Raw genomic sequence first — 25,425 nt, 5'->3', positions numbered from 1 at the left:
AACAGAAAATAGCTTTCAAATTATTTTTTTGCCAGCCTCATCTTCTTTGGATAGGTTTCTTATGATCTGGAATTTGAGGCCACAGTCCAGAGCTTTCAGATTTGTGGGTCATGTGGAAGCTGTAACCAGTGTACAGTTTTCACCAGATGGGCACCTCTTGGCATCTGCTTCTCAAGATCGGACTATCAGACTGTGGATTCCCTGTATGTGAGTACAACTGAAGTATATTGTTTATGTTTTTTGATACTGCCTTACCAATATCACAGAAAATTTAGTTCTGTGTATTACTACTCTCTCCCACATCAGGTGGATGTGAGGAATAATGGGAGTTTAGGAGCAGTTGGAAGCAAGGTTCTTTGTTGTCTTGGTTCCTCTGCAATTCTATAGGAGTACAGAAACTAGAAGGCCTCAGCTGAAGATAGGTATGCATAAGTGCGTGGCAGCCTTTCTTTCAAACTCAAAGGATATATTTACTTAAGTGGGAGTTGTATCGTTCCTGTGCATTCATATGCAATTAGGGGGCAAGTCACAAAGGAAGCCAAGACAACACAGCAAGTTTTATTCATTCAAAATTTGTCTGTTCCTTTAAGGAAAAATGGTAGTGATTATGAACAAAAATATTTTAAGGACATTTTACAGCAGTGACTAATGTTTACATTCACTCTTAAAATATTGTAATATTCTGTAGTAATCTTTTCTGACATTAATTTAATATTAATCTAATTCTCTAATATTCTGTAGTAATCTTATTTCATTAAATAATGTCTTCAGAACTAAGTAGCAAGCTAAATGCTGGCAAAGCAAAGGACTTTCATTTTTTAGTCCCAGAGAGCTAGCTGTAACTTTAAAAACAACTAGTCCTATGGCATCTTAGAGACTAACATAAATATATAGTTTGTAGTATTAGTCATTTAGATAAATAAACTTCTACTAAATTAGAAAATGTGTTTTTTCAAAATGCATTGAGTGGCTTTGTCTAAAGACAGTAATCAGGATTTACCAAGAAATTGTTCTTGTGGTCTGGACTGGGTGTGTACAGGAAAAATAGATTGATTTTTATCTTTTAATCCGTGTCAGTTATATTGTGTATTGAGTTGTATGTCCTTCACAAGGGAAATATTATGTAAAATATTAATGTATATTTTCAGTCATGGAGAATCTTCAGCCCTGAAAGCCCATACTGCACCTGTCCGCAGTGTGAACTTCTCACATGATGGCCAGTTCCTAGTTACAGCATCCAATGACAAATCAATAAAAGTATGGAGTGTTCACCGTCAGCGGCTTTTGTTTTCCTTGTTCCAGCACACACACTGGGTTCGCTGTGCCAAGTGAGTGTTCTTTCATAGTGAGTTTGTAAAGGAGTAGAATTATTGCCAAGTGCTTTGTTTAGAATTTCCAACAGGTCATTTTTATGCCCAGATTTCTAAAGGTACTTTAGTGTTGCTGAGCTCAGCATACAATGTTAAACTGATTTAGCAGATAAAATCCCATTGCCAGTTGCTAGAATTTGGGTTTATAAGTGCCTAAATCCCTGTTGAAATGAAATTTAGACTTCTAAATCAATAAGATTTTGTACATCAAACTCAGCAATGCATAATTACCTTTGAATAGCTGGGCTGTAATACTTAAGTATATCTACTTGATATGAAAGAAATATTAAAAAGAACAATAGGTATGGGAATTTTTTGAAGAATTTGTATCCTGTTTTTCCTATATGTTGTGTGTGTAATTGTTTGAAATTTATGTACACAGAAAAGCTAAAACATGGGGTTTCTTTCAAATTCCTGTTTCTCTCTTTACTCTTCAGATACTTATGTTACATAGGGATGGTTACCAGTACAAAGTACAAATCAGGTTATTATTTATGACTTACAGAATTGGAAAAGGCCCCAGAAAATGTTTTAAAATACATGGTTGGTTGCAGTTTTTAGATTGTCGCTCTCATATCCTGGGAATAACACAAGAGCGGATGAGGTATAGTCTTTATTGGGCCAACTTCTGTTGGTGAAAGAGCTGAGCTTTCAAGCCACACAGAGCTCTTCAGAAGAAGAGGAGCTCTGCGCAGTTCAAAAACTTGTGTCTCAACATCAGAATGTGGCCCAGTAAAAGACATTATCTTGTTCATCATGTGTCTCTCTTTAAATAAAGCAAAAAATAGGGAGAGCTCACTACTTAAAGACAGAGCAAATCTACAAGGGTAATGAGAACCCATTACTATTGACCATTACTGTTCTGCTTGGTTCTAATGGAGAGGTACATCAATTATTTATTTAGTATCAGCATTGATATTGGATACTGAAAAAAATTAATATATTCTGGTGAACAGTGCATGATGAAATTCACTGTAGAACACTAGAAGACTCAACTGGTGAAGAGAAGAACAGAAACATAAGGAAATCAGATTTGAAAACTGACAGAGCATTATGGAAGTGCAGTACTGCACCTGTATTTAAAAAAGAAGTAACAGTTACAAAAGAAACTAAACTAATAAGTCTGATTTCAATTACTGAAAAAATGGTTTTAAAAATAAAAACCAAAAAAATCCAGATTAGCTAGTTTTGGAGTTAAGGGTAACAGTCATTGTTAATTTTAAAAGACTTGGAAAAGACTCCCAAGGATGTACAGTATATGTTTTTAATACCATTAAAATATTAATGGTAGAGAGAACCTTAGTTTAAATTTTAAATGCAGAGTTCTAATATGACTCTGTTTCCCCTTGCTTATAATTTTTCAGCAAAATTCTCCTTTAGAGCTCAAACTTTTATACTTGATTTCAACCTACAAGTCATTGTTCTTTTTCGAGTGCTTGCTCATGTCCATTCTGATTAGGTGGATGCGCGCCGCATGCATGATTCTGGAGCTTTTATCCCTTAGCAGTATCCATAGGGCCAGCAGGGAGCCCCCTGGAGTGGCGCGGGTATACGGGTGCATATATATCCCTGCTGGCCCCTCCACTCTCTGTTCCTTCTTATCGCCTGTGACAGTAGCTGGAGCGTGTGTTAGGCCTATCAGCCGGTCCTGTAGTAGTTTTTCTTATCTGTTGTTTGTATTATAGTTAGTTTCAGTAGTTAAATATCTGTTAAGTAGTTGTTAGGTAGTGTAAATAGTTCAATCAGTGGATAAAGAGCTCAGCGGGACTCTCCCAGCAGGGGAGGGGATGCCAGGGCCCCAAGGCTTTAAGCCCTGTGGTGCCTGCTCAAACCATATGCCCTGTGGCAACCCGCATTCTTCTTGTCTGGGAGCTTAAGGGGGTAGCCGAGTTAGTCTGTTACAGAAAAAAACAACAAATGGTCTGGTAGCATTTTATAGACTAACAAAACATGTAGATGGTATCATGAGCTTTTGTGGATACAGCCTGTGATGTAGTGGGGGGTAACTTGCTAACTCACTGGCCACTGTCTGTAGCACCACCGAGCAAGACAGGCAATGAGTCACTATGCAAAGAGGGTATCTCAACCTGTCTGACCAGCTAACCCCCGTGGAGAGGAACAAAGGAAGGTGGATGCTGCCCTGGCTGTGGGGCAGAGCTGGAGGAGAGTTAGTTAAGTGTCTGTCTGGGAGGATGGAGGAAGCAGCCTCAGCAACAGGCTGGGGGGTTTAGAAGCCGAGACTCCCCTCCCCCCCATATCAAGGGGGGCTGAGGCATCCTAGGCCTGCCCTGTAACCTGATGACATCTGTGCTGTGCTGTATGCTGGAGAAGCAATAAACCACCTCTATTCTACTGGCTGGTGGAGTCTGTCCGTGCCATTTCGGGGTGCAGGAGACGGGGGAGCCCCAACGCGTCGTCACACTGGTGTCGGGTGGGATGCACTGCACCCCGTGGATGGAGCTCCCAGCGGCGAGCGACAAGGCGCAGTAGAAGCAAGAGCCCTGGAGCCAGGTGTACTGGAGACAGAGCGAAGCGGTTCCTGGGAATCTTGGGGCACTGCAGCACTAGACTGGTGAGTCTGCACCGAGGGGACCAGTGGGCAGATGGCCTATGCCCGACTCTTGAAGGCAGAGCTGGTGAAGCTGTGCAGAGAGAGGGGCTTGCCTGTGCAGAAAGCAACCAAGGCCCAGCTGATTACCCAGCTGGAAGAGAATGACCAGCCACAGGGCCAGGATCTTGTCCCCAGGGGGAGCAGCCAGACTCCTCCTGAGAGTGTGTCAGGCTCAGAGAGGGGGAGGAGCGCTGGAACCCACCTGAGAGATGAGACAGCTTCCCCCAGGAGGCCTGCAAGCTGTAGCCTATCTAGGGCAGGGGCCAGCCCAGCAGAGCTGCAGCGGCTGGAGATCCAGCTGCGGATCAAGCAATTGGAAGTAGAGGACCGAGAGAGGGACCGCCAGGACCAAGAGAAGGAGCACCAAGATCGAGAGAGGCAGCGACAGCATGAGTTGGCCATGGCAGAGTGGAGAATCGGCGGGGCACTGGCTGTGCCAAGAGTGGATGGGCCCCAGGGTCTCGGGACTGCCAGACGCTTGGAGAGGCTCGTGGTGGCCCAAGTGAAGGACATGGGCGACATAGACGGGTTCCTCAGCTCCTTTGAGAGGGACTGTGGACTGCAACGGTCCCCCCAGCTGACTGGCTGCAGGAGCTCATCCCCGCACTGAACCAGGAAGCGGCCGGAGTGCTCAGTCAGCTGGAGAACCTACAGCCAGGGGATTACAACCGAGTCAAGGAGGCCCTGCTGCACAAGTTCGGGCTGACCCCCGAGATGTACAGGAAGAAGTTCCGGGGGTGCAGAAGGAGCCACAGGAGATGTATGTGGATCTGGCCTCCCGCCTGGCGCAATACTGCCGCAAGTGGGTGTCTGGAGTCGGAACCCAGGCCGCAGAGGAGCTGCTCAAGCTGGTCATGATGGAGCAATTGTATGAAGCGTGCCCACCCAAACTGAGGCTGTGGCTCAAGGAGGCCGGGAGGCTGGCAGATGAGTTCACGGAGAGCCGGTCTGGGTGTGAACGGGAGTCCCGGAGAGAAAGGGAATCGCGCAGAGACCGGATCTCGGCTGAGTGACAGAGGGAGTCAACTACGAGGCGAGCCCAAGGAACAGGTTGTCTGTGCCCCAGAGAACCAGCCAGGGCCTGGACAAAGAAAGCCCAAAGCCTAACTTGCCATCGCAAAAAAGCCACAAGAGGGCTCAGTGCACCAGGTCCCATGACCTGGGACTTTCCAGGGTTAACTGGCTGGGGCGGGAGGAAGGGCAGGCTGCCCCAGAGGCAGGGGCTGGCAGGCAAACCTCAGCTCAGAGAGAGGGGAAGGATGCTCAGTGCACCTCCCCTGGGAGGCCTGACCCTCGGGAGGTGGATTTCTCCATGTACCGGGTGGGGGCAAGGTGGCCCCTGCGGAGCGAGTGCCTCATACCCCTGGAGGTGGATGGCAGGAAGGTGACGGGCTTCTGGGACACGGGGGCGGAGGTGATGCTGGCCCGATCCGATATAGTGGGCCCAGACCGGATACTACCCCACATGCAGCTGACCCTGAAGGGCATAGACGGGTCCCCGTTTAAGGTGCCTGTAGCCCGGGAGCATCTGAAATGGGGGGCCAAGGAAGGTCTCAAGGAAGTGGGGGTGCACCCGCACTTGCCCACCGAGGTGCTGATGGAAAATGACCTAGAGGAGTGGCCCCAGGAATCCCAGCGGGCTCTAGTCACCATCCGTAGCCAGAGCCAGCAGGGGGCTGGCAACCTGGGTTCAGGGAAGGACTCCCGGCAGAGTCCTCAGGGTCCTATCCCAGCGGACACGGGGTCCAGCCAGGCTGGGACTCCGGACCTAGGCAAAGGTGGGGAACAGGTCCCGATCCCTGCCTCAGCGGCTGAATTCCAGGCTGAGGTGCAGGCAGACCCCTCCTTGCAGAGGCTGAGGGACCAGGCTGGCCTCTGTGCAGCTCAGCCCCTGGGAGGAGGTGGCCAGGAGAGATTCCGGTGGGAGCGGGGATTCCTGTTCCGGGAATGGCTTCCCCCCAGGAAGATGAGGGCATGGGGGGTCCAGCGGCAGCTGGTCGTCCCCCAAAAGTATCGCCTCAAGCTGCTGTATTTGGCCCACGACGTCCCCGTTGCGGGCCACTGGGGGATCCGGAGCACCCGGCTGAGGCTGCTCCAACACTTCTACTGGCCGGGGATGTTTGCAGCCGTGCAGCGATACTGCCGGTCCTGCGACTCCTGCCAGAGGGGCGGGAAGGCCCAAGACAGGAGGAAAGCAGCTTGGGGGTCTCTACCCCATATAGAGGATCCTCTGGGCTCGCTGAGAGAGTTATGGGAGGGGAAGACCCCCCCCCCCCCGCCCCGGATGGAGTGTCGGGTGTAGAAGCTGCCCTGCCTATCCAGAGAAGGCTCGCTGGGCTTATGGCCCCGGCCCGAGAGACCCCGGCCAGAGATCAAGGCCAGCGGAAGGGTGGGTGCGACCACAGAGAACAGGCCTGTGCCAGTCCCCCCGGAGCGGTGCGGCGAGTGGACAGAGGGAAGCCAATTCATGTGGGGCCTCGCCGCGGCCGGCCCAAGACAAGGGGAGCACCCATGTCCCCAGGGCGGGTTCCCACACAGAGGACCCGGACTTCCCTAGGTCATGAGCAGAGTGACCCTGCTCAGTTCGCTCTTGGAGGGGGGAGAACTGTGACGTAGTGGCAGGTAACTTGCTAACTCACTGGCCACTGTCTGTAGCACCACCGAGCAAGACAGGCAATGAGTCACTATGCAAAGAGGGTATCTCAACCTGTCTGACCAGCTAACCCCAATGGAAAGGAACAAAGGAAGGTGGATGCTGCCCTGTCTGTGGGGCAGAGCTGGAGGAGAGTTAGTTAAGTGTCTGTCTGGGAGGATGGAGGAAGCAGCCTCAGCAACAGGCTGGGGGGTTTAGAAGCCGAGACTCCCCTCCCCCCCATATCAAGGGGGGCTGAGGCATCCTAGGCCTGCCCTGTAACCTGATGACATCTGTGCTGTGCTGTATGCTGGAGAAGCAATAAACCACCTCTATTCTACTGGCTGGTGGAGTCTGTTCGTGCCATTCCGGGGGTGCAGGAGGCGGGGGAACCCCAACACGTCGTCACACAGCCCACTTCTTCAGATGACCGGAGTTATGATTAGGGGATTTGAAAACTCAAAATAAATAGAAGGGAAAGGCGGGGGAGGGGGACGGGGAAGAGAATGATGCTCTGTCTCCCACCCCCCTTCCTGTTTTTTCTTTAAGTATCTGGAGAATCGGTGCTAACCCTGGCGGCAATAGTGGCCTTTCACCCAGGGGAGGGCCAAAGATTGATATTTACAAATGCTATGGTCAAATGGTTTCTGAATGGAGTGGAAAGACTGCTCCCATATAAACCTCCACCTGTGCCACCCTGGGACCTTAACCTGGTCCTGACATGGCTCATGAAGGCCCCTTTCGAGCCTCTAGCCTCGTGCTCCTTGAAGCACTTGTCCTATAAGGTGGCTTTCCTAGTGGCTATTACTTCACTAGAAGGATGTCCGAACTTAGAGTGTTGACTTCAGAGCCCCCTTACACAGTTTTCTTTAAAGACAAAGTGAGAATGCGTTCCCACCTGGGATTTCTACCTAAGGTGGTCTCCCATTTTTACCTCCCCCAGGACATTTTCCTACCGGTATTTTATCCTAAGCCACACTCCACACCCAAGGAACAGGCATTGCACTGTTTGGATGTCAGGAGAGCATTGGCATTTTATAGACAGGACAGTGGAATTCAGAAAGTCACCACAGTTGTTTATTTCTATAGCTGAAAGAATGAAGGGCTGCCCGTCTCCGTGCAGTGCATCTCCTCATGGATCACATCTTGTATCCGGGCATGCTATGAGGTTGCAGGCAAACCTGCACCACTGTTAACTGCTCATTCCATGAGAGTGCAGGCGACCGTGGCAGCGTTCTTGGCGCATGTGCCGATTTTGGAAATTTGTAGGGCCGCCACGAGGTCATCGATGAACACATTTGTAGAACACTACGCGATCATGCAGCAGGCTAGAGAGGATGCCACAGTTGGGGCGGCAGTTCTCAGGTCTATAGAAGGATAGTCAGGAGTCACATTCCAACCCCGCTTCCAGGGGAAAGGCTAGGGATTCGCACAGGGCCGGCCTGAGCCATTTTAGTGCCTTGGGCCCTGGCGCATGGCGCTGCCCCCAGGATGCACGGCCCCACCTCCAGGCGCATGACGCATGCATGGGCCCACCCCCGGGACGAGCAGCCCCGCCTCCAGGTGCATGACGCATGCGCAGGACCGCCCCCGGGGTGCGTGGGTGGACGCACGGCGCATGCGCTGCCCAGTCTTCTGGCCACCGTCGATGGCGTGCAGCCCCGGGCGGGCTGCGCCTGGCCATTCAGGGCCCTGCGGCCACGGGGGGAAGGGTGCTGCTGGCCGGTGCTGTCGGGGTTAATGTGGCTCCCACCCTGGGTGGCCACTGCAGCCCTCCGGGATCCGGGCGCCCCCCGTAGGTTGGCGCCCCGGGCAGCTGCCCTGCTAGCCCACCCCTTAGTCCAGCCCTAGATTCACCTAATCAGAATGGACATGAGCAAGCACTCAAAGAAGAGGAGGAGGTTACTTACCTCGTAACTGTTGTTCTTCGAGATGTGTCGTGTCCATTCTGTATCCCATCCATCTCCCCTTGTCGGAAGGAGCCAGCAAGAAGGAACTAAGAGAGTGGAGGGGCCAGCAGGGGTATATATGCATCAGTATACCAGGGCCACTCCAGGGGGCTCATTGCTGGCCCTATGATCACTGCTAAGGGAAAAAACCTCCGGAATCTGTGCATGTGGCGCACATACGCCTAATCAGAATGGACATGAGCAACACATCTTGAAGAACAACAGTTATGAGGTAAGTAACCTCTTCTTCTCCCCTCACACCTATTCAGGTATATGGATGTTTTAAAATAATATTTTAGTTTTTAGATTTCATGGGTAGAAGGTTTTTTTTTTTTTTTTTTTATTAAATGATGTGGGAAGTGGCAAAGGCAGCAGCATTGGGGGGAGGCAGGCAGGAGCCAATGATCATGAGGAGCAAGCTTTTAAACCCGTTCTCTGCAAGCTTTGGTTCCTGGGGAGCCATCTGCCCCCCCACCTCGCACTGCTGCTGATAGAGGCAGCAGCGCAGGGAAGTTGCAGGGGACAATTGACTCCACAGGAGCTGGTGCTCATGGAGAGTGAGCTTAAAAGCTGGCTCCCCGTGTACACTGGCTCCCAAAGAGCCTTTTCCCCCTCCCCAATAGGTAAACATGTAACCACTGAAAATTTCAGCGTTTTCATGTTTATAAAAATACCCTGCTTTTTAACATCTCCAACTTGAAATTCTTCGGTATTACACCCTTAAATTGAAAATAGATTGTCCTACAAAATGCTTTTTACTATTTATTTACTATTGAGTTATCCGTATTATTGAATATTTGATACTACTTAAATAGTTTTTTTTTTATATTTTACAGATTTTCACCTGATGGAAGATTAATAGCATCTTGCAGTGAGGATAAAACTGTTAAAATCTGGGATGCAACAAATAAAATATGTGTTGATAGCTTTACAGACTTTGAAGGGTAAGTGTCATACAACAGAAGAGTGCAGAAGTAAATTTAGCGTACTATGAAGTTCATCTTTTGTGCTGTCTTAAGTGAAATTTCATCAACATCTTTATGCAGCCTTAAGTTGCAGAAAGTTGACCTAAGATATGCAACTTTAGCTACATGAATAACATAGCTGGAATCAATATACTTTGGAGTTACTGCATGGGCTTCATGTGAGAAAATCCCATTGACTTACCTTATTCTTCTTGTCAACAGCAGAGCAATCTATGGTCGATTTGGCAGGTCTTCATTAGAACTGCTAAATCAACTGTTAGTGGATCAGTCTCAGAAAGTCAGTTCCCACTGTGGTGTAGAGGTAGCTTAACTTCTAATTTGAGGTTTCCAAGTCACTGTGCCAACTGAACCCTCCCATTCCATTGGCATAGTTAGCTGTTCTTTTTAGGTCACAAATCTGAGGAACTGTTCCAGATTGAAGTGTCAGGAGAAGAGGTTCTAGACTAAACTTATAAATTAAATGGTGCCAAGCCACCAGGACTAGAGGATATTCAACTAAGAGTTAGGAAGAAATTAAAATATTAATTTTCAGAACTACTAACTGTGGTATGTCAACTATTGCTTAAATTGACTTCTATACTAGTCATGTTAAATTTAATCAACTAATCGACTAGGTTATGGAATTTCCATTGATTAGTTGATAAGTGGGGAAGCTGCAGCAAGCTGGGAGCTTACCCCACTGCAGCTCTGTCTTTTAAATGTTTTAAGAGCTAGCAGGCTCTTAATACATTTAAAAGGCTGGTGCATAGTGGGGGGAATTGCTGCGAGCTGGGAATAAGGGGTTCTGTCTCGTGCTGGGTCTCCCTCACTGTGCCTCTGCTTTTTAAATGTATTAAGAGCCAGTAGGGTTAACCCTGCCAGCTCTTAATATATTTTAAAAGCAGAGGCGCAGTATCTGGGACTGGGTGCAAGCTGGGAATCAGCTGATTCCCGCCTCACGCCCAGTTCCCACTAACTCCCTGCCTCCCCGGTCCCACCGTAGACATGGTGCTGGGGGGAACTGGCTTTTAAACTGACTCCCCACAGCACTGGCTCCTGTTCCCCTTCTCCCCTTTTCTGCCACCCCCTCCCTTTTCTGCTTCTGATGGGGGGGGAAGGGACTAGTGAAGGGACTTGTTGACTATTTGCTTCTAGGCCTATTCTGTACCTGATGACTGATGTGCAGGTAATGTAACTCAATTTTTAAAAAGTCTGCAGAGGTGATCCTGGTGATTACAGGCTCATAAGCCAGGCAAATTTATCCAAATTATAGTAAAGACCTGAACTATTAGATTCATAGATGAGAAGTTGAAAGTCAGTATGGCTTGTGTAAAGGGAAATCCGACTTCATTAATCTATTAGAATTTTTTTGAGAAGGTCAACTAATACGTGAACAAGAGTGATTCAGTGGCCATAGTGTACTTTGTCTTTCAGAAAGTCTTTGACAAGGTCCCTCACAGTGTTCCCTCTAAGCTGAGCGCTTGGGTGGCTGCCCGGGAGAGATTCAGGTGTCACCCAGCTGATTAGCAGAGTGCCCACAGCAGGCAGCATCTGTTTCAATTTGTGATACACAGCTGCACATGACTTGGTGCACAGAACAAAATGTATTCAGCACATGGATTGAAAAACTTAGAGGGAACATAGGTCCTTCACCAAAAGCTCTTAAGTAAATAGTCGTGGGATAACAGAACAGGTCCTCTCATGAACTAGAACCGATTAAAATACAGAAGACGACAAACAGAATTTGTATGGGACTGGTACTGTTTGTCATATTCATAAATGATTCTGCTAAGGGTGAATAGTCGGCTGGCAAAGTTTGCAGAGAATACAAAATTACTGAAGATAATTAAGTCCAAAACTGACTGCAAAGAGTTACAACGGGATCTTGCAAAATTGATGAGTAGGCAACAAAATGGCAGATGAAATTCAATGTCAATAAATACAAAGTAATGCATGTGAGAAAATATAATCCCAATCAGTGTTCCCTGTAAATTGTGTACTTGTGTAGCCACTCAAAAGAGATTTGAATGCTGCCCAGCTGATAACAGAATACCCATGTCTAGGTTTTTTGTTTCTATTGGTGGTGCACATTTGCATGTGCCTCAGTGCACATAAACATTTATTCTGTACATGGATGGAAAAAATCTGTACATGGATGGAAGAGATTAGAGGGAACATTGATTCCAACTAGAAATACAAAATGTTGGCCTCTAAATTAGCTGTTACCACTCAAGAAACTGATCTTGGAGTCATAGCGGATAATTTTCTGAAAACATCTACTCAATGTGCAGCAGAAGTTAAAAAAGATAACAATGCTAGAAACCATTAGGAAATGGAGAGACTACCATAACGGCACTTTATAAATCAATAGTATGCCCACACTTTGAATACTGCATCTAGTTCTGATTGCTCCATCTCAAAAAGTACATATTGGAAAGGCAACAAAAATTATTAGGGGTATGGAACAGTTTCCATTTAATGTAGAAATTAGGACTTTTAATCTTAGAAAAGTGACCATTAATGGAGAATATAACAGAAGTCTCTAAAACCATCAGTGGTAAGGAGAGAGTGAATAGGGAGGTATTGCCTAACTCGTCACATAACATAAGAAATTAATAGGTGCTTTAAACTCATTGTCAGGGGATGTTGTGAAAAATAGAATTAGGTTGAAAAAAAAAAAAAGAAATTCATGGAGGATAGGTCAATAGCTCTCTGCCAAGATGGTCAGGGATGCAACCCATGGCCTGGGTGTCCCAAACCTCCGATAGCCAGAAGTTGGGAGTAAATGATGGCATGGATCACTTGATGATTGATCTGTTTCTGTTCCTATCCTCTGAAGATTCTGGCATTGGCCACCGTCGGAAGACAAGATACTGGGTTGGTTAGATCATTTTTCTTACACAGTATGGCCATTCTTATGATCATATTAATTCTCTTGACTTGTAGATATTTCTTTTAAAACAGCAATATTCATTAAATGTATTTTCATGATTTCCATCTAGGTTTGCAAACTATGTTGATTTCAATCCAAGTGGTACATGTGTAGTTTCTGCAGGTTCTAATCATATAGTGAAGCTCTGGGATATTCGAATGAACAAGTTACTGCAGCATTACCGAGGTAAAAGCTTATATAGATCATGGGGTAACTAACTCGATTTACTTAATTTTTTTTAAATGAAAGCAATAAAATATCTAGTAACTTTCAGGATTATTCCCTTAACTATTCTTTATTTAAATTTAATCTGAAGAAGTGGGTTGTGTCCATGAAAGCTCATGTTACCATCTACATGTTTTGTTAGTCTTTAAGGTGCTACTAGACTTTTCATTGTTTAAGTTTTTTAAAAATTTGAGGGAGAGGGATAGCTCAGTGGTTTGAGCATTGGCCTGCTAAACCCACGATGGAGAGTTCAATCCTTGAGGGGGCTATTTAGGGATCAGGGCAAATCTGTCAGGGATGGTACTTGGTCCTTTTATGAGGACAGGGGACTGGACTTGATGACCTCTCAAGGTCCCTTCCAGTTCTATGAGATGGTATATCTCCTACTATTATAGAGTACTTTAAAGAATTATTTTTCTTCTGCTAATTCTTGTTGAGAGAAGACTGATGCAATTATTCTCAAAATGAAATAATTAAGTAGCCACACAAGGTTGATTTTCTTCAGTTTAACAGCAGAATTGTGAAATTATCTTGGCAGAAAATCGCACTGCCTCTTGGATTTGAAGACCGGTTCTATTTTCTGTCTTTTTGAATGAAGAATATTACCTGGCCATTGTGAAAGTGATATCTTTAGTTTCTGAAAAGACATGAGCTACATTCCTTTATCACATAATAAGCAGCTGTAAGAAAGATGTTGATTAATAACCATAACTTTTAAGAAAGTGTGGACTCATGGTTAGAGCAGGAATAATTAAAACGCGAGACTTCCATCTTTTAATGCTATCCATGTCACTGAGTAGTTCTCTCATCTTGGACAAGTTACTTATTCTTTGACTGTCAGACTTTAAATATAGATGTGCAAGCAATGATTAACATTAGAAAATAACTTTAAAACAGTAAGTATTAGGGCTGTTAATCACAGTTAACTCACACAATCAACTCTAAAAATTGTGATTAAAAATTAATCACAATTAATCATAGTTTTAATTAGGGGTGTTAAAATGTGTGTATTTCAGTAAACATGTAACTGCTGAAATTTTAAGCCAGCTTCCTGCATGTACCAGTCCCATGGAGCCACCTGTTTCTCCCTCCTGCGCTGCTGCCTCTGATATAGGTAGGTGGCTCTGCGGGAGCCAGTACACGAAGGGAGCTGGCTTTTAAGCTGGCTCCCTGCGCGTACGAATGCCCACTTGTGCCACTTCTCTTCTCTGTATCAGAGTCAGCAGCACAGGGGTAGGGAGCTACATGTAACTGTGAAGGTTAACTGATGAGCCTTATTTGGTCAGTGGACACTAGCAGCACTTGCTTTGATGCACCGAGGAGTGCACCATGGGTAACTATCCCACAGTACACCTAGCTATTTTTGGAAAGGCTTGCAACACCTCATTGTTGTCTATCAACTCCGATACCTAATGATCTGTCAAGTGGTCAGTAGGAAATGAATGTTCCTTGCATCTCACCCTGATGGACAAAGGCCATGCTCCAGTGAAGCACATACGTTTAACTATAAGCCTGTGCATAGTCCCAGTGAAGTTAGCTATGTGCTGAAGTATTTCACTATATCAAGATGTATCAGTGCAACTAATGTGAATCAGTCCTTTTTCTCCAAGGACTGAAGTTAACAGTACAGGGGGAAAACGTTAACATTTAATATTTATTAAATAAATCTCTTCTAAATGTTTTAGTAACTCAATATTCTCTTTGTCAATATTTTTCATTTTCAGAAGAATGTAATTTGAATGAAACTGCAGTGTATTTCAACTTAATCCCTTAGAAATTGTTCTATAGTTTTGCAGATTCTGTTGAGAATTTGCTATAATCTTAAGAATTCATGTTTAAAAAAAGACACATGCTGTGAAAGTCATCTTAAGAATCTTAATTTGGCTAATAAGAGATGACATTCAATACTGAAGCTTTATTTTGCTGCTAAACTCATGTTACTGGGTCTTAGAACCAGAAAGCACACTCACTGGTAGGTGATCGTAAGGATTTTAAGTTTAATAGTATGAATTAAGCGCTGAGAATAACCTTTGCTTTGTGGTGTTTTTTGTTCGTATCCTGATTTTTTTTTTTTAACATGTTATTTATTAGTGTCTCATTTCTTTCTGCATCTTGGTAAATATAATACATGATGTCAACAAATATCCTACACAAGAAAAAGCCCACCAATCGGATGGGGCAAAAGGGACAACTTCCCTGATGCCCAGTGATTCAAAAGAGCCAAGGGCCCCCTGACTGCTGCCGCATGATAAGTGGAAAGCAAACAAGTCTGCATCCTTTATTTAAATAAAAGCATTATTTTTTAGACTTTCAACATTTTTCTTCATTTTGTAGTTTTTCTGTTGTATTAGCATGGAACTACATAACTGCTTTCCTTCACTTTGGTTTTTCTTTTCTCTCAGTAATAATGGGTGTTGATTACTGTTTTGGGCACTGGAAAGCAGCTACTGTAGGACACAGATTTTTTATTTCCAATAATTAATATCAGTGTCTGAATTTTGTCTTATGTTAATTAGTTCACAGAGCAGGAGTTAATTGTCTATCGTTCCATCCTTCTGGTAACTATCTCATCACTGCCTCTACTGATGGTACCCTTAAAATTATGGATCTATTAGAAGGAAGACTTATATATACACTTCATGGACACAAGGTAGAGCAGTACTGTAGTACTTTTTTTTAAACTGAAAAGTTAGTGAATTTTATCATCTCTATAAATGTTTAATAACATCATTAAAGGAGAAATAACACACTTGCATGATATGCTAATTATGGCAGTTATTTGCCAATGCATGACATTTCCTATGGGGGGGGCGGGGAAATCTTGTAGTAATGCAACTTGTCACAAGTTGACAAAAATTGCATAATCATAAGTGACAGTCATGTGACTACAGCTGGTCCCCGAGTTGCGAGTGGTCAACTTACGCTCGTTCGCAGTTACGACCATAGCTGTCGTAAATGGCAGACCCCGAGCTACGAATGCGATCCGCGCTTACGAACAGCGCGGTCACGTGTAACTCAATGGGGTCTGACTTACGAATTAACTGAGTTACAACCAATTGCTTGGTCCGTAACCAGTTCGTAAGTCGGGAAGTGGCTGTACTGTGTTTGTGCTTACTGCTAGATCAGTTTTCATATTGAATTAATATCTGAAATCAAGAGGGTTCTGTTCTTCAATAATTTGCAGATTAGTTGTTCACAATCTACTAGATAAGTACATGTGCTGTTTAAATCATCTGTAGTTAATGGAAGTGTGTGTGGGTACTCTTAAGAAGAACCTTCTTATCACCATTTTCTTTTTCTGTCTTCCTAATATGCAGCAAGCTCTACTTTCTGACAATTACCGGTATTTATTATAAAATATCAAATATACAGTGTATGAAATATTAAGTATATAGGAAACCTAGTGTTGTTTAGAACAACAGGTAATACAGCAGCAATCACGACCCAATATTTCCCTGTGATTTGCAGTCTTCATCTTCCTCTCAATTTTAATTTTATAGAAATCATCATTGCAGCAGGACTGTTTCTTGTTAGTTCTTTGCAGTGTTGTAGTAAAGTTAGTCCTAGAATATTAAAGCGATAAGATGGGTGAGATGATATAGTTTTTTTGAACCAGTTTCTGTTAGTGAAAGAGACAAACTTTTGAGCTGTATAGAGCTCCTCCTCTTCACAAAGGGTGAAGGCTTATCTCTTTCATGAACAGAAGGTGGTGCAATAAAAATATTATCTCATCCACTTTGACTGTATACATTAGTATTAGAAAGTTGTAGTTCTGGAGTTCATTTGAACAATAGATAAAAGGTTATCTATCTTTCATTGTGAAGAAAGAGACTAATACAAATACATTAATTTAGCAAATTACTGAACTTGCTTTTAATTTTACAGGGACCTGTGCTTTCTGTGGTCTTCTCTAAAGGTGGGAAAAAATTTGCATCAGGTGGAGCTGATGCTCAGGTTTGTTTAAAATATTGATGTTCTATATGAAAAAAAAATATTCTTCCAATATTTATTTCAGTGATTGAATAGTGTTTTGAAACTTGAGAATTACAATGGACTTATTTGAACTTTTTTGCATATTTTTGGTAATCAATAATTAATACCAATGTCTGACCTTTGTCTTATGTGAATTAGTTCACAGAGCAGGAGTTAATTGTCTATCATTCCATCCTTCTGGTAACTCATCACTGCCTCTACCATTAATACCCTTAAAATTACTTGCTTTTAATTTTACAGGGACCTGTGCTGTAATTATCATTTAGAAATTAATCATTTCTAGGTTGGCTTTTATATACATTTAATTTGTGTATTTTTGTTTTGTGCTATAAAATTACATTTTTACTTTCACCCACACACACACACACACACACACACACACACACACACACACACACACACACACACACACACAGGTCTGCCCTCCATTTGTATTTTATGAGTCCCATAGCAGAAGAAAGACATCAGAAGTAATTATTCAAGTTCAAGGAAACAATGTGGGTCACTGTACAGTAATTCAAAGAAATCTATTGAGAAGTGCGCAGCGGGAAATTAATTTTGCTGTTACTAATGTGCTTTTGCTAAAGATGATTTCTATGATGATGCATATAAATTAGCTAAAGCATTAGATTTTTTTTTACAGCATATCAAATAATTCCAGGCACAATAAGTTTTATTAAAGCAGCCAGTAAAATAATTAATCCTTTTTTCAACTCCAGGTCTTTACATGGTAAAAGAATAAAAGGCACAATTAAGGAAGATGGAAATGATCTAGCACAGGAGGCTACAATAATTTTTGATTGGGGGCCACTTCAGGTTTTTGATATGTGGTCAAGGGCTGCACTTTTCTGTGGGGGAGCTGAGAGATTTTGCTGGGAAGGGCAGAGGGAAGCATGCAAACTCTCTACCTCCCCCTGGTGCCCTGAGCAGAGAAGCACAGGGAGCAGCCAGTTGCTTAAAGAGGTGTGGGGCTGTTCTGATGTGGCTGGCTGCTTTGTGCCTGAGGGTTCCAGCCGGGCGGCCTGTGGGCTGGATGCAGCACACGAACCGTATCTTGCCCTCCCCTGATCTAGCACTTGGATTAGAACTTCATAGTCTGTAAAATGCTTCCTCGGTATTCTGGGGCAACAAAAAAAGAACAAAATCTGTTATAGGAGCCCCTGATGCAGGCACAGACAACTGCTTTGTGGAAGTAACACTCCAGGGAGTTACTACAAATATGTTTTATATTTTGGCAGTGCATTTTGTTGGTGGGAAGAAAATAGTAGAATTTTACTCAACAACTAATACAGTAAACTTCCGATAATCCGGCACCTTTAGGACCCAGGGGTGCCAGATTATGAAATATGCCGGACCACTGGAAGGGGAGGCAATGAGGGGTCTGGGGTGGAGTGAGGGGGATGCGCCCCTCAGCGCTGCGGGACCAACCCGGCAGCACCCCAGCTGCTCTGCCCCCGGCTTCCCCGAGTCAGCCGCTGGTCAGTTTCAGCAGCGGCTGAACTGGGGAAGCCGGGGACAGATCAGCTCTAATTGTCCGGCTGCCTGGAGCACTTCCGGGTTCCAGGTGTGCCAGATCATCAGGAGTGCCGGACCATTGGATGCCAGACCGCTGGAGTTTTACTATAGAAAACACAGCTTGAAAGAATACAATTCAAACTAAAGACTCAAGTAGTATTAGGAAGAAGACACCACTGATTTAATCCTCAAGCGGAGTCAAATACAAATAACCAGAGATGTTGCTTCATGTGGCACCTTTTCTAGAAATGATTTGTGGGAACTCAAAGGAAATTAAAAAAAAAAAATCTGAAATCACAGTGAATCTACAACAAGCAATCAAAAGACTTGGCAGATATTGGAGAGAAATCAATGCACACTGGAGCAAGGATGTTGATGCTGGAGGAGTTTGCTAGCAAAAAAGATTAAAACTTGAGATGTAAAAGATTTTGCAAAAAGACACAGGGTCAATAAATGAATGAATTATGAAAATGAAGCTAGATGCAAAAACTAAAATATTTGAGGATAAAAGAAGGAAATCTTACGAATGCCTTTCACTTTACTATGTGTCATTTTGAGGTGAAAAAATCCACTAAACCCTGCAACAGATAGTGAAACTATGATGGTAAGCTTGATAGTATTCAAAAGGCAAAACATTCTCATGAACTTAGCTGTCAAGGAACACAATGTTTTGTTTATCCATACTTCTCAAGAAAATGAATGGGGCACTTTGCATCTCTTGGAGCTATTAGTGTTTCACAGCCAGAAGGACTAGAAACTTTTTAAATCTATAGCATTTGGAGCATTTATTCAATGACAAAAATATTCAGTTATTACAGTACAAGTATGAATGCTTAAAAATAACAATGTTAACTTAAAAAAAAGTGAAGTAGCCTATACCTTACATTTTGCTGCACTTAAGAAATGAGTGAGACTTCAGGTCTGAAAAATTATTAAAAATGTATTTGCATTTAAAGAGGCAAAACAATATTTAAAGTCTTATTGTAAGATAATTATAATGCACAAACTAAAATTATCAGGAGTGTGTTTCTTATTAAAAGGAATAAGTTGTGTTCTGTGAAGGATATGGTTCTACATTGGTCTTTCTTACAAGAATTAATAAGTAATGAGTGCATTCTCTGTACCCTACCTGTCTCTGACAAGGGCATGTTCTGTGAAAGCTCCCAATCCAAGGAGTAGCCAGGTTAATATTCAGTTAATATTACTGAATTTCCATCAACACTTTTTTTCTTTACTTGCTATAAGCACAGATACCGTAGTTTCCTCCTCGCAAACATTTTAAGTACTGTTGCCCTAGTATTCTTTGTCATTGCTGCAGTAAATAACTTTTGAGTAGATAGGCAGGCAGCTATAAAGTGAACACACAAACAGGGCGTTATAATCTGCTTTCCCTATATCAGTCTTTCTTAATTTGGAGAGAGGCTACATAATTGTCAATTTTTGTTCAAACTGGAATGCTGTGTAGACAGTGCCAAATTTTGAAATAAGCTACGCAATTTGCATAGCTCAAGTTGCATAGCCTATTTCAAGGTATGCACTACTGTGTAGACGTACTGTTACACTCTGTATCCTACTAACAATTCAGTTTCAAGCATTGTCCAAAATATTTACATAGGATCATACCCTGGGTGATACCTGTCCATAATGGTGTGACTCCAAAGGGGTAAAGGAGAAGCTCTCATGAAGACATTCATTCCTAAAGAACCCTGCTTTTATATACTTATAATAAACAAGTATTGTAAATGCTGGTTATTGGACCTAAAGCAGGAATTTTGTGCCTGCATCTGACATCCAATTGAACATGCTTTCTTTATTTCTCTTACGTCAGCCTAAATCTGAAATACTATAACACTAGTATTTCAAGGGTCACTACATGTTTTATACAAACAATCTTGCCTTCTCATAATCTCATTCTTTTTGCTCAAATGCTTTGGGCCATACCAATATTCAAACCCATCTTAAAACAATATCTCACTCAGGACCAAAATAGGCCTATATGGTGTCCTTCCACTACAGAAATTAAAAGGAAACAGGCATGTCATTTGGTACTGTGTGACATTTTGATTAAAAAGCAAAAACAAGATAAAATTGATGTGGCCCATAGTAAATGGATTAAAAACTGGTAACTGATGGCTCTCAAAATATAACTGTAAATGGGGAATCATCACTGAGCTGTGTTTCTAGTGGATATTTTTAGGGATTGATTCTTGTCTCTAAGCTATTTAATTTTTTAATAGATCTGTAATATAATCCTACTAATAAAATTTACAGATGATATAAAGTGTAGGGGAACAGTAAATAATGAAGAGGCAGGTCACTTATACAGTGTGATCTGGATTGTGTGATGAGCTGAACACAGTAAAAAATGCATTTCATTATGGCCAAATGTAAGGTCACACATAAAAACAAAGAATGTAGCTCACACTTACAGGGACTCTACTCCTGAAAAGCAGTGATTCTGAAAAGGACTTTGGATTATTAGTGGATAATCAGATGAATATGGGCTCATAGTATAATGCTGTGTCGAAAAGGTCTAACACAATTCTTAGATACAAGAATATGGGGAATATTGAAAAGGACCAGAGAGGCTCTATTTCCTTTCTGTTTGGCTTGGGTGGGACCATTGGTAGAAGATAGTGTCCAGTTCTAGTGTCCAAAATTCAATAAGGATGGTGAAAAATCGAGAGCTCAGAGAAGAGCCATCTACTTACTGAAGGAGTCTATATGAAAACGCTTATGCTCAGTTTGTTTGGTTTGTCAAAAAGAAGGTTGACGTGATTTGGGCATAGTGTATAAGTACTTACGTGGGGAATGGAAATTTGATAATAGAGGGCTCTTCAGTATAGCAGAGATACATATAACAAGATTCAAATGCTTGGAATTTGAAGCTAGGCAAAATTTACACTAAAAATAAAGTGAAAAAATGTTAATTGTGATGGAATAAACTGCTGCAACAGTTTAGTAAAGATTGTTATGGATTTTCCATTGCTGTCAATTTTTAAATCAAGATTGGATGTTTTTTCTAGAAGATACGCTCTAGTTCAAACAGGAATTAAACGGTAGGACTTTCCTGATTTATGTTATACAATAGTCCCTTCTAGCATTGATGGGACCTAAGTGGAGATACTGAGTCACAAGTCCACCTGGTTTAGGCTTAATCAATTTTTCCTTTTTTATCTATACAGTTTCAGACAAAATTGTCATCTATAGTGTCTGAACATATATTTATGCCAGGCAATATTAACAGCTAAGTCAGAAATGTACCTTTCTATATTTCAGATTATTTCATTATATCGAGTTGGCTTTTACCTCATCACCAGTTTAATTTTATATATCTGTATATTACACATGAGTATGCTTCTGCATTTTACCTGCTAGTTTTGCAGGTTTGGATCATGTTGTTTCGTGTCACAGTGTTTCTGTGTCGTCTTAGAATTTTTTTTTAAGTTATCATTACATGTAGGTATACTTCTTCCTTGCATCTTCCAACACGAATATCATGACAGCAAATAATATTCTCAAAGAATTCAGCAATTTTATATCAAGGATTTGGCAAGACCACATTAAAGATAGGCAAGAGGTTGTTCTGGGTGTTAGCTTATCTATAATTCATTATTCATAAGTGTACATTATTAAAATATATCTATATTAAATTTCTTAATTTTATTTAACAGTCCTTCATTGTCTAGTTCAATATATGTGTGTTACCCTGATTTACCTTTAATCTATTAGAATTGGGGTAAGGGACTGGCAGCAGACAAATCCTTGGACCTCCCTGGTCTGGCACCCTCAGGACCTGACCAGTCCTGGATGAGGGATTTTTCTGAATATGGAGAGGTCGTTTCTAGACCCCTGCCACCAGCCCCTCTGGCCCGCCTGCTGACCTGTTGGCTGGGTCTCCACACCCTGCTGCCCTGCCGACCCTATTTGGCAGCCATCGCAGCCGTGACTCCAGGACTGGCAGGGCAGCTGCATGTGCTGTGCTGGGGCTCTGGAACCTGATGAGAAGCAACATGCTGCAGCACCCTGTCCCGCTGGGGAGCCCCACTGCCATGTGCTGGGCGACCCTTCCATCAGCTCGCTGTGGGCAGTCCACTGCCCTGCTGGTCCCTCTGGGATCCATGCCACTGGCCCCCTCCGCTAGGGCTCTCTGGTCCTGCAACATCCATGCTGGACCATGCATGTTGCTGGTTAAGAGAGTTTCAACCTGTGTTTAGATTTCAATTCAAAGTCCTTTTATTTGTATATTTCTAAGTCTTAGTAGGTTTTTCCTGATACAAATTTTGAAGTGCTTGTATTTTTGAGCTTTGATATTTAGTTACTTTTATTGGTACCCCTATCTTATGAATAACTGAAATGAAAATATCACGGAACAGTTATATTTTGGATATTGTAATAAGCTGAAAGTAAAATCTATGGCATTGAATCTCTATTATTTTAAATAGTGTTTTGCCTTTAAAATGATACTGTAGAGGTTCTTCATGGAAATTGTACATCATTATTGTATTGCAGTTCTGGAGAGCAGTACATTTGCACCAGCTGTTTTTGAAAACCAAGTTCTTGTAGTTTTTCTTGCAAATAGTTATTTTCCTTAGTAAATAAACAATTGTATAAAGGCTGATTGTTGTTTTTCAGGTATTACTGTGGAAGACCAATTTTGATGCATTTAACTATAAGGAAGTTCTTAAACAACATAGTAGAAGAATACATACAGATGACCCACCTCATCTTCTTGATATTTATCCAAGGTCACCTCATCCCCATGATAGGAAATCTGAGTCAATTGAGGTAAGTTCCATGATTACACACACTAATATTTACAGTTTCTCTCTCTAACATTGGCTGTCAAAATAATATCCGTGTGGCACCAGCCAAGCAAATACTTGCCATTATTATGAGTAACTATATTTTTTTTATATTTCAAAGAATATTAAGTTTTTTAGAAATAAATACAGTCTATTGAAATATTGTATTGGACTTTCTAAAAGTTATTTACATTTATGATTATTGTAATTCAGAAATTTTTCCCTCTCCTTAATTAAACCTAAATTATCAAGTGTGGTTTGATCTACTTTTTCCTCCTGCTGCATATTTCTTCATCACAGTGAAGATGATTTGGGTCTATATTTTGGATACAAGCTTTGTGCAGGATGCTGTGCCTTGGCATTTCTCATTTGCACTAACTATTCTTGAAAGTTTGTGGTACTTCACTTTGTTGACCCTAGTGTTTATATTTATGCCAGCTATAAAATATTGTCATATTAAAAAGGAGTGATTTCAGCCTGGTAGCACAAATAAAAATGTGACAAACTTAGTGATAATATGTAGATGACAAATAGTAACTTTGGGCTATTTGTTGTTGGTTCTGTAATTTCAGTCTTCCATTTTAATGTCTTATACTTCAACAAAATTTTAAAAAAATGTTACTGTGTCATCAATAGATAATAATGAAAGAGTGAATTATATGTGAATTTGGTTATTTAAAAGAATATTAAGCCTTGTAAACTAAGCTGAAGGTATGAAAGAAACACTGTCCTTTTCTGAGCATGCCTGACCAGTAAGCCTTGCCTCCAAGTGAGGAGTATTATATTGCAGGTACAATTAAGATGTAAGCACCTCAGTTGGGTAGGTTTCATTGCTCATGCACTAGAAATAACATAAATTGACTTTCATATCTCATCCTCAGTTTTCATGGCTCAGAGAAAGTCTGTTAAACTAAGTAAACTTGACCTGGATGATACATCATTGCCTGTCTCTTTATGCCATGTAGTATCACATTTCCGATTATAACTATGCTTTTCCTCTGTTCGTTCTTCATTTTTACTCTCCTCAAAAACAAACGGGGGGTATGTGGAGTATTTCCCCTTTAAGACAATCTGGTTATAATACTTAGTCCTTTTGAGTAACTTATGTCTCCAGTGTGCAAGTAAAAAAAAGGCAGAGCTGCTTAGCTTTGACAAACAACAAATGATATCTTTTGTAGAGAATGCAGGTGGGGAAGTTTATCCATAACTAAATCTGAGGCTAAGATCTATTTAAATAAAACAAGTGATGCTGGACATTGTACCATATTTAAAGGCCCCAGGGACTATATTTTGTATTCAATAGAATGTATACAAGCATTAAGGGCAAACATCACAAATAGACTAATTCATTTTAAATGGCAGTAATAAAAGAATACATGACCTTTCAAGCCTTTGCGGAGATAGAAATGCAATCTAGCAATATCGATGAAAGGTTGAATGTATTACTACAAAATGTGTCAAGAAAGAGATTAGACACCTCTATAGCAGGAATGAAAATTATTTAAATAGCCTTAGAAAAAATATGAACATTAAACCTGGACTACACTTAAAAATTAGGTGGATCTAATTACAGCACTGAGGGTTGTGAAAAATTTCACACTGTAAATACATTTAGATGGTAGAATCCTTCCGTTGACACAGATATCTCCCTTCAAAGGGGTGGATTACCTACATAAACAGAAAACCCTCTTCTGTCAATGTAGAAAGTGTCTGAACTATAGCTGCAGTGACATAGCTGTGCTGATGCAGTCACTTTAGTGTAAATATACCCTAAAACTTCAGGATTGTGTATGTGGGAATCAAAGAATACTGAAATTGGACAACATGTTCGTAAAATAATTTGTTGCATAACTTATGAAACTTAGGGGCTTCTATAATTGAGCCATCTCTTGCGGTATTCTACCTCTGAGAGTGACTGAAACCGGAAGCTTCCAAGGAATAGCAGTGGATATAGGGCAGGGCGAGCGGGGCGGCTGCCCCAGGCCTCGTGCTTCAATAGGCCCCACGCCAGCCCCGCTCGCCCTGCCGTGTATCTGCCGCTGCTGCCCTCACCTGCTGAAGCTGCCTCCGCCGCTGACTTGCGGGTCCACGAGCGGCTCCGTTAGCTCGTTGCCATGGAGGTGAAAGGCAACGCCTGGCCATGGTGCCCAGGTATCCCGCTGCTCCACCCTCCTGCCCCGCCCAGAGAGAGAGGGAAGCCCAGACCTCTTTCCCTCGGCGCCTGGGGGCAGAGCGACCCGCCCGCCAGGGAGATTCCATCTCCTCCTGCCAGTCCCCACCTCCCCTCACTCGTGGGCGCAGCACGACCCAGCTCCACAGACAGCCCCCCCCCCCCCCACACACACATCCCTGGGAGCAAGGGGAGTTGTCAGCTGCCCCCGCCCAGCCACGAGCTGTTCAAGAGGCTGAAATGGTCAGACACCCCTGC

General features: G+C 42.7%; 1 protein-coding gene across 10 annotated transcripts in view; it reads left to right on the top strand.

Annotated features, from left to right (window-relative positions):
- POC1B (POC1 centriolar protein B) overlaps positions 1-25,425 on the top strand; it is a 105,365-nt gene that overhangs the window by 14,957 nt on the left and 64,983 nt on the right. For 7 of the 10 annotated variants that reach the window (XR_016350194.1, XR_016350196.1, XM_075932928.2 and 4 more), the window contains 8 exons: positions 36-207; positions 1,149-1,328; positions 9,399-9,506; positions 12,530-12,645; positions 15,201-15,334; positions 16,570-16,638; positions 21,656-21,772; positions 22,828-22,980. Coding sequence is in view for 8 of the 10 variants with exons in the window: in XM_089780208.1 (XP_089636334.1) it covers positions 36-207; positions 1,149-1,328; positions 9,399-9,506; positions 12,530-12,645; positions 15,201-15,334; positions 16,570-16,638; positions 21,656-21,772; positions 22,828-22,980 (1,049 nt within the window). In the remaining 2 variants the exon portion in view is untranslated. The remainder of the gene's footprint in view (positions 1-35; positions 208-1,148; positions 1,329-9,398; positions 9,507-12,529; positions 12,646-15,200; positions 15,335-16,569; positions 16,639-21,655; positions 21,773-22,827; positions 22,981-25,425) is intronic. The other 3 variants (XM_075932946.2, XM_075932910.2, XM_075932902.2) reach the window with 2 other exon arrangements.

The sequence above is a fragment of the Pelodiscus sinensis genome, chromosome 1 (assembly GCF_052426305.1).
Source record: "Pelodiscus sinensis isolate ZL-2025 chromosome 1, ASM5242630v1, whole genome shotgun sequence".
In the NCBI taxonomy this organism is placed as follows: domain Eukaryota; kingdom Metazoa; phylum Chordata; order Testudines; family Trionychidae; genus Pelodiscus; species Pelodiscus sinensis.
The sequence above is the reverse complement of the archived record's forward strand: the minus strand, read 5'-3'. Positions and strand labels throughout refer to the sequence as shown.